The sequence below is a fragment of the Frankliniella occidentalis genome, unplaced genomic scaffold, assembly GCF_000697945.3.
Source record: "Frankliniella occidentalis isolate FOCC.00 unplaced genomic scaffold, Focc_3.1 Scaffold33, whole genome shotgun sequence".
Taxonomy (NCBI): Eukaryota; Metazoa; Arthropoda; class Insecta; order Thysanoptera; family Thripidae; genus Frankliniella; species Frankliniella occidentalis.
The window spans coordinates 1,648,863-1,657,295 of NW_026267163.1; the positions used below are offsets into that span (position 1 = coordinate 1,648,863).

The 8,433-nt window shown below is 39.0% G+C and overlaps 4 protein-coding genes and 1 non-coding gene across 9 annotated transcripts in view; 3 read left to right on the forward strand and 2 right to left on the reverse strand.

The window, feature by feature from the left end:
• The window catches only part of LOC113215094 (uncharacterized), an 8,764-nt gene extending 6,728 nt beyond the window's left edge, over positions 1-2,036 (forward strand). The window contains exons 1-4 of one of the 4 annotated variants that reach the window (XM_026434669.2): positions 194-303; positions 381-415; positions 510-810; positions 888-2,036. In XM_026434669.2, coding sequence (XP_026290454.1) covers positions 545-810; positions 888-1,209 — 588 coding nt within the window. In that variant the 5' untranslated portion in view covers positions 194-303; positions 381-415; positions 510-544 and the 3' untranslated portion in view covers positions 1,210-2,036. Of the gene's footprint in view, positions 1-168; positions 308-380; positions 416-509; positions 811-887 lie in introns of those variants that run through there. The other 3 variants (XM_026434667.2, XM_026434668.2, XM_052265985.1) reach the window with 3 other exon arrangements.
• A 293-nt stretch (positions 2,037-2,329) lies between these two features.
• LOC113215093 (MOB-like protein phocein) lies at positions 2,330-5,522 on the forward strand. Its single transcript, XM_026434666.2, has 5 exons — positions 2,330-2,507; positions 3,031-3,194; positions 3,279-3,488; positions 3,682-3,793; positions 3,891-5,522. The coding sequence occupies exons 1-5, from the start codon at positions 2,448-2,450 to the stop codon at positions 4,011-4,013; spliced, it is 669 nt and encodes a 222-aa protein (XP_026290451.1). The 5' UTR covers positions 2,330-2,447; the 3' UTR covers positions 4,014-5,522.
• LOC113215095 (ribonuclease P protein subunit p25-like protein) lies at positions 5,518-7,230 on the reverse strand. 2 transcript variants are annotated; one of them, XM_026434670.2, is made up of 5 exons: positions 7,104-7,230; positions 6,665-6,759; positions 6,213-6,388; positions 6,010-6,126; positions 5,518-5,909 (listed from the first exon to the last, which is right to left on the reverse strand). In XM_026434670.2, coding segments are annotated over exons 1-5 (561 nt in total). In that variant the 5' UTR covers positions 7,105-7,230; the 3' UTR covers positions 5,518-5,737. The 2 variants fall into 2 exon arrangements, with proteins under 2 accessions (XP_026290455.1, XP_052121925.1); XM_052265965.1 differs by lacking the exon at positions 7,104-7,230 and adding an exon at positions 6,976-6,994.
• Positions 6,447-6,518, reverse strand: Trnap-ugg (transfer RNA proline (anticodon UGG)). The gene has a single exon. It is a non-coding gene; the product is annotated as a tRNA-Pro (tRNA).
• A 592-nt stretch (positions 7,231-7,822) lies between the features above and the next one.
• The window catches only part of LOC113212278 (pneumococcal serine-rich repeat protein), a 154,779-nt gene continuing 154,168 nt past the window's right edge, over positions 7,823-8,433 (forward strand). The window contains exon 1 of the mRNA XM_052265958.1: positions 7,823-8,096. Coding sequence (XP_052121918.1) covers positions 8,054-8,096 — 43 coding nt within the window. The 5' untranslated portion in view covers positions 7,823-8,053. The remainder of the gene's footprint in view (positions 8,097-8,433) is intronic.

The following is an 8,433-nucleotide window of genomic DNA, read 5'->3' on the forward strand; positions in this document are numbered from 1 at the left end:
ATGTTGATTTTAACCGAAAGATTTTCGTTCGAGTTGTCTCATATTCGTAGGCACGCATATTTTTGACTGCCCTGTAACCACACACTAAAACTAGCGAGAACGAAAAAGCAAAAACAAAAAACCCACTGTCTTTCAAGGTGTTCAAGGTATTTCCGGTATTTCCCTTCTGGTCACTTTTGGCCTTATGCTATCGTCTGCATTCATCTGTCTTTTGTTTCCTTCGGCTAGATGTTTATCAACGCCCGTCGTTGAATGGAAGAAAAATGAATGAATGAATCCAGCATTACAATGTGGAAGCCGTTTGTAGGTGATCTAAAGAAATAATTTAATTAATCAATGTCCTTATAATTAATGTCAAATCATAATTTCTATCATTAAAGTTATTTTGTGTGATAGAAGAACATGTCTAAATAAGGTTATGTTCGTGGATTGTTATTTTCTAAACAGTGGACAAACTCTTATAATTTTTAATAACTTGGAGAATTTTGTGATGGTTTAAAATGTTTCAGGACATTTGAAAGACATCCAATGATCAACAATCAAGATGAATTGTGTTCCCTGCTTTGAGTGTGGGGAAGGATACACCATTACCAGAGAGAACCTTGATCGGTGGACTGACAGTGTCAATAATGTTCTGGCCAGTACTGATGGACGACATCATTTCAAGAGATACTTAGAGTCACGTAATTTTGATGAAAGCCTGAGCACAGTTGAATTCTGGGAGCGCTGTGTTAGAATCATGCCCACCAAGACAGACGGAGGTGATTCTCCTCCTCCTGCTCCTTCCGAATCACTCTTTAGCTTTTCAAGGTACTTTCACATTTTATTAAAATTTTATCTTATTGTTATGTTGATGTCAAACTGATTTCTGAATCCTATTATCTCAGTTCTTCACAGGGTGAATGCAGTACCTCATCTAGTTCTCATCATTCATTCAATGCTCCTACTAGCTCTAGCGTTGCAAAAACTTCACAAGTGTCAGAAAATCTGCACCGTGAGCTGGAATTGTTGGTGGAGTTTGCTAACAATTATGTCAATTTAGATCTTGCTCAAATGAGAAATCTGTATAGAATGATGAGATTAACAGACGAAGCAAAAGTCATAGAAGCACTTTTACAAGCCAAACAAAGTGCTATGGAATTACTTGCAGATGATTATGAACTCTTCAGGGAGCATTTGCTGAAGAGTCAAGGTCTCTTAAAAAGATAGTAGAAGAAATTGTTTTCTCAAAAGAAATACGTAACATTCTGTTTGAGGAATGATTAGCGAATGTACCTTAGTTAACTATCATGGGACCTTTTGGTCTCAAATATTGTTCAAACTGTAGAAATAGCTAACTCTGGAAGACTTGTGTTACTTTATTTCATGTTATTAGTTGTCATTTACTTTTCTATGTCCTAAGATGTCTTTGGTGGTAGCTTTTGCAATTTTGCACCCTCGAATCTTAAATTCTTTAGGATATAAGAAGAATGTATGTTCTGAAATTAATGTCTTATGTCATTGACAATACCTCACTGTCATTTTGTAGTTTTTATAGAGAAAAAAAGTGTCCATCCATATTCAAAGACTGCTTCAATGTATCCAACAAAAATGTTGGATTTTTCTTGGGCCAATTATAAATATTATTTTTAGAATGAGTTTTGTGGTAAGGTAAATACCAATAACTACTCAGTGAAACATAACAGTTCAGGGTCTCCTATAAATTTGCCTTACAAATTATTCGCCTAAGAATGTTATTGCTATTTATTTATTTATTTGTTGTTTTTTCTCCCGGTTGGTGGGTGTGTGGTGTGAGACTAACCTATGGTGGCTTTGTTTTTAGATTTTAGTGCTCGTTAAGACTAAAATGTTCATAATACGGGAAAAACAGTTGGAAGTTCCTAAGTTCACGTTTGTAACATCACTTATTCACAAAAATATTTAAGTTGGTAGGGATGCTTTTCAATGAGTGTGATTGACTTTTTTTTTGTACTTAATTTTTATGCCTAAATATGGAATGTTTGTAAAAATTTGACAAAATAAACGATGTTATCAAAGTTTAGTGTTGTAATTTTCCTTAAGAAAACTATACTTTGTTCATGTACACACTGCAGTGCTCTTCCAAACTCAATCACTGTAGAAGAAGGCTAGTTTTAATCGGCCCAAGAGTAATTGTTCTCGATCGGCCACCCAATAAACACGCCTGTATTCATGATGCCTAACATTCAGGCGCTATCGTGCACATGTGCTGCCAACCCCCATCTCTAACTTTCAGCTTCGTCACTCAGTTTGCCTTTTTGTGTCTTGGAGATAGGATGTCTACTCTGCCGTGCCCCCAAATTTTCACAACGATCTCTATGGTGTCTTTTAGGATTTCCTAGTTATTCGGGATTTGCTTTCAGAGTGGAAGTTAGTGAAGCTGATGTTTATGAGGTTGACAGCCTTTGCGCTTACTGCTACAAGCGAACATGAAGATGGCTGACGGTATTGCAATTTTGAGAAGAAATAAACCGGGTACCAAAGCTAAGGTAAGGAAAAGTACTATTTTCCAATTTAGTTTTTAAAATAATTTGTAATTTGAAATGTCAACAACGCATATTTTAAATCGTTTCCGCACATCTTCATACCCCGAAATGTCGAGAAATGTAACCTGTCAGCTAGGCTACCCTTCCTGTCAATACAACAAAACATTACGTATTCAATGCCTCCCAGTGTGTTGAGACGGGTTTTACCTTTTTACTTAAAGAACAACTTTTCCCTATGTCACATCTGTCAACACAGAAGAAGTTGAAAACAATAAATATAATTGCCACTGTTTCCCTAACCTATAGACAGCCTAATTTAGTCACTATGGTTCGATTAACCGCAATACGGGTTCCCTCGTTTGGTTTTAGATGAACTTTTTCTTTTTGTAAATTTTAATGGATGATCAAAGACTTTTTGGTTTTTGTATAACTATCCATTCTATGCTAGTGTCAGTACTGATTATTTTTAACTTTGAAGATCTTGTTGAAGGAGTAAATTAAGTTTAAAATGTCTTGTCTTTTCCAGGATTTTAGCAGATGGCCAGATGAACCGTTTGAAGAAATGGATAGCACCCTTGCGGTGCAACAATTTATTCAGCAGCAAATCCGACGTGAACCATCCAATATTGTACAGATTCTTACTCCCCCCGATGGTCAGGATGAAGGAGTTTGGAAGTATGAGCATTTGAGGTATGTGTCATGTGTCATTTTCTCTATTTGCATACAATAATGAACAATCATTACACAGTAAATATGTTTAATTTTTTTTGGCAGGCAATTTTGTATGGAGTTGAACGGATTAGCTGTGCGACTTCAAGGGGACTGCCATCCAGAAACATGCACACAGATGACAGCGACAGAACAGTGGATATTTCTTTGTGCTGCTCACAAAACACCCAAGGAGTGTGCTGCAATCGATTATACAAGACATACCTTGGATGGTGCAGCATGTCTTTTAAACAGCAATAAATACTTTCCTAGCAGGTGAACAGCTAACCATCCTGATGCAGTTTGATTAAGACCTGTATGGCAGAAAATAATCAGATTCGTAGATGCCTATAGGAATAATTGATTTAGTTTTAACCCAGAACTTTAAAAGTTCCTAATAAAGCTACCAGAGACGTTTTGTTTTTTTGCAACAAATTCACACTGTTGCTAACTAAGCTTTTCTTTTCAGAGTGAGCATCAAAGATGCTTCAGTTTCCAAGCTGGGTTCTGTTTGTAGAAGAGTTTACAGAATTTTCTCACATGCATATTTTCATCACCGCAACATATTTGATGAATTTGAAGTAAGTATGACAATTTTAAATAATTAATAACCTGGAATTTGATTAGACCTATCATGTTCACTTTTCTAATACTAATGCTGGTTTGTCTTTTTATCAGAATGAAACATTTTTGTGCAGAAGGTTCACTTTATTTGTGACTAAATATGGGTTGATGTCCAAAGACAATCTAATTGTACCTATTTTGGAAGAAGAAGCAGGTACAGGTGAATCGGAGGCTTGAAAATCTTGTAACACCCTGTGTAACAGTCCACTGCATAATGGTTCTTTGCTCAGACTTACTAACCTTGAGTTAAGGTAAAATTCTGTAAACTTTATCAGCACCAAGCAAGTTTCTTCATTATTTTAGTTGCTTCCAAGTAGCAAAGAAACATACCCTCTCATGCATTAAGATCATTGCACCCAGTGATATGTTCGCATAAGCATTTTACTGCCATTATATATTGTGTTGATTGTTAATTTTACAGAGATTACCTGTTATGAATTATCTCTGTTTTGGCCTGTTGTCCTGTGTGTATGTATAAATGCTGTCACCCTGGATGAACAAATTGTGTTGACAAGTCGTATCTCCTTGGTAGAATCTTATCATCAGTCTTTGTGGGTGATCTATAAATCTTGAATTTAAGTTATCAAAACTATCATAGCTATACAAATTGAATTCTGTCTGGTAAAGGTAGATAGATTATAGAATTTATAGTTACTTTGAATACTCTCAGGTCGGTCAAGATACTAAAAATGAAGCTGTTCGATTTGTAGGCATTGCTGTTAACTTGAATACTTCCTACAAAATTTATATTTTACTGAAGTATTCACATAACTTTCATTGTTTCTGCTACAGACTGATCCATTTTGCTCTTCTTTTTTTACAAAACAAAATCAAACCAGCTTATGCTGTTGTCTGACCTAAGACTTACTGCTGGTAAATTGGAGTTTGATATGTAGCAGTTTAGGCTGGAAAGGACCTCTTGACAATGTTTTGGTTATGCTCATATGGACCATTCTGTCAGTAGGTTGTCCTTTGGGATCATTTTTCTTTTTTAACTAGTACTGTCTGATGTATCAAAGTTTTTAAGGTCCCTTTAGCAACTTTTGTTGCTTGACTTCTGTGTTTGGTAGAACTTGATTAATAGGACATCAAAGGTCCAAGTTTACTCTGCCTTTTGTGTGCAAATCTTGAGCACATACTTTATTGGATGTGTGTAGTCACCTTAGCTACTATGTGTTAGCCATAGTTTCATAAGCATTTATATTTGCTGATTGTAGTCAGATGTGTACTGTTTTTCGACCGACATCTGGAATTAATATCTGTGGTGCCATTGAAACACAGAATGTTACAAGTTGACATTAGTTAATAGGGGAATAATTTTGGTAACCATTAATTTGTTTATTCTGTGTTTCTTCTGTTAATTGATAGTTAAACATGGTTTTATTTATTTCAAATAAATGTAAAAGTATGGCTTTGTAAGCTTTATGTGTTAACCTTATGAATAAATGTATCATCTCACCATTTCTGGGCGGTTTCTTTATGATTAATTGTTTTGTACAAACGTATGTACCTCATCAAATATTATACACCTGTTTTTATTTACTGTATGGTACTATGCTTACCTGTATTTATTGATAGTATCAGTGGTGTAATTAAAATTAGCCTTTTTTGTTCTTTTTTTTATTTGGACCAAATGAGTGATAATTGATCTAGTGTATAGAGAAATAAATAACTACTGTACTCCAATTTCATGTGAATTTATTTTCTCATCACAGTCTTAATTTCATCAACAAATCATCTGTTTAATTAGGATTTAAACTTGTCTCATATTTGAAACATTCTGAGCACAAAAAAACCATAAATCATTTTGGAAAAGAAAAGAGGTAATACTAATATGAACCTATAAATTTTTGAACCAGGCCTGCAGTTTGAGAAGTATATTATCCTAAGCCTAAGCACTATCAGGTTTGAGGTCTTTTATGTTGTCCTTGTCTCTGAGACTTAAATGATTGACTTTTCTGTTCTGAATTAGAGGTGTAGGGCTTATTTCTATTCTTATTTCCAGCAGATTTAGAATTATGTTTTTCATATGCAACTTTGAAAGATGAATCAATCTCGCCTGGTGCTTGGTAACTGTAAAAGAAAAAGCAAATTTGGCAATTATTGTATTTTGATCTGTTTAACTGAATGTTAAACTGTTAACATATGTATGTTGTCTGCTGATAATGCTTACCCTAATTCTTGAGTGTTAAGAGGCTCCTTGCTGAGTAGGATATGAATAATAGGTTCATCTCGAATGACTACTAAATCATCTAGCTCCTCTAATAGTGGCTCCCAAAATTCTTCATACCTGTAGATTAATGGTAAAGTTAAAGTTCATTCTTGAGGACACTGAATCTTTTTATTTTGCTGGAAATGACTCTCAATATTCCTTACTTTCTGTACGAAATTTTTGTAATTTGATGAGCTTTGTGTTTACGTTTCAGAATTTCTGCGCATGATATAGTTTTGCTAATAGCAGCTCCAGACCCTGTCCATACAACTGCTCCCTGATCAACAAAACCTTTCAGAGCTACGTCCAGTAGATTTCTTATCTTGCTACCACCATGCACCTGAAAGACACACAAAAACTGTGAGGTACATCGACGAACTAAAATAAATCAAAAGAGAGGGCCCCTCCGGGATTTGAACCCGGGACCTCCTGCACCCAAAGCAGGAATCATACCCCTAGACCAAGAGGCCACGATGGGAAAGCCGCGGGAGGCGCTCAACTTATCGCGGCGCTGTTGCATGCAGCGCGCGACGTGTGCTGAGCGGGGGAGTGGGGGTATCCAGGGCGAGGGAGGGGGTACATGGCGCAGGGGAGGGGGGAAAGCATTCAACGTTACCTGCATCCATATGAAGTTGTTGGGTAAATCAGGAATTGGTATCTTGTCCCTGGTCAACTCCTCCTCCACATTTTTCCCCTTCCGATAGTTTTCCACTGAAATAGAAATACACGAAGAGTTAACGTCCGTGCTGGCGGCCGCTGCGGCTGAACTATTAAGTGGCTGGTGATCACCATCGCAAGTGATGAAATAGGTCTAGTAAATACTGTCAGCATAAAAGGCAAATGTCCAGCGACCCATATTTCAAATCTCACTGCACCTAGAGGTTCAGCAATTATATGAACAGTCAAATACAGAATGATCAGAATAACCTATTAAAAGTCTGCTTCAGCGTGACAACAAAAGACACCAAAACTGTCGATGGTTGGCGAAAGAAAAGCATCGTCGTGAAATAAACTACATTCTATGACAGCAGGGAGAATCACAAAGGTATACTCACTTTCTTCTACAGGCCTGTGTTTAGAAGTCTAAACCCAAACCGTTGTTTGTTTTGGTCACGCCAACGAACACCTCTCAAACGACTCGCGTTTCTGTCGTCTGCAACTGGACTGCCGCAGCATCGTTTTCCACATTCATATTGCTGAAGGCAAGTGTGAGGTAGGTATGAAAAACTATACGGCCAGAATTGAGAGGCAAATTTGAAAAAAAGAAATACAGCTACATCTTTTGTTTGAATCAGAGGACTCTAGTTTGAATCTTTGATTCATGGGAGGGAGGTGGCAGTTAATCCACCTTGAGTTTCAGTTTTTAAATGGTTTTACAAAAGTCAAATTATGTTACGGTTGGGTTAAAGCAGGTGGCTGATTCACGCCGGGCGACTGTACCGTATGCACGGGTGCGGGCGGGTCTTTCAGTAAGAAACCCGCCTTCAAGTCCCAGGGTGGGCCGCCGGCTCCACGCAGCTGCTTGACGGGTTGGCCTACGCAGCGCATAGCAGGCGTCAACGTTAGCGCAACCGCGGTTTGCACTCCGCGCCAGAAAGAGCTTCCCTGTCTTAGCGCAATCGGTTCATCAGTTTTCTTAGTGAAGTCACATAGGGTTGTAACTTACGCCGTCGTGGAGCACTTATTGCGGGTACAGGAGGGGACGGGGGGCAGAGCGGAGCTCGCGCGCGCGCGCCCCAGTCAGTCAGTCAGTCAGTCTAAACGCGCACGGCGGTCGAGCCGGCCGTAGACCGCACCGGCTTCACGCGCGTCTCTGTGCGCCCGCTTTCCGAGCCGTGCATCGTGAAGTAGTGAGGCCCTAGTGACTAATAGTGCTCGTGTGAACGTGTAGTGTGTTGTGTAGTGAAACTGGTGATGTGGTGGGCGTGCAGCTCACTGCCGGGTCGTGGTGTGGCGGCCACTGAGTGAGGCGGTGGTGCAGGCGATATGCCCGTCGTCGACGATCATGACGACGCAGCTGGACGAATGTCATGGGATCTCGGGAACAGGTGAGGGGCGATAGTAATAATATACGTCTTTCCGTGAAATCAAGTCGCCCGAGAATCGCGCGGCGCTCTCATTCGGACACGAGGGGTCATTTAGTTGTGATTTACCGTCGCGTCGCAGCGACGGAGACGTGGAAAATGATCATTCAGGTAAAGCTGAAACAAAGAAAAATCCAGGCAACAACAAACCGGCGGAAATCACTCTGCTTCCGTTTCCTTGTTTCGCGCATTCTACTGCATTTCAGCTTTACTGGAACGGAGTGCATTGTGCAGGAATGACTGCGAGTGTATGGAGAGTTCATAATACGGCGGTGGTGTGTGTGTGCAGCCTCCCCCCCCC

Bases quoted from the DNA above. Each gene is read 5' to 3' on its own strand.
- LOC113215093 (XM_026434666.2), top strand. From the start codon at position 2,448: ATGAAGATGGCTGACGGTATTGCAATTTTGAGAAGAAATAAACCGGGT. The intron at 2,508-3,030 runs GTAAGGAAAAGT...TGTCTTTTCCAG, and splicing joins AACCGGGTACCAAAGCTAAG to GATTTTAGCAGATGGCCAGA. The intron at 3,489-3,681 runs GTGAACAGCTAA...TTTTCTTTTCAG, and splicing joins AATAAATACTTTCCTAGCAG to AGTGAGCATCAAAGATGCTT.
- LOC113215095 (XM_026434670.2), bottom strand. The intron at 6,389-6,664 runs GTAACGTTGAAT...TGTGTCTTTCAG, and splicing joins ACAACTTCATATGGATGCAG to GTGCATGGTGGTAGCAAGAT. The intron at 6,127-6,212 runs GTAAGGAATATT...ATTAATCTACAG, and splicing joins ACAAAAATTTCGTACAGAAA to GTATGAAGAATTTTGGGAGC.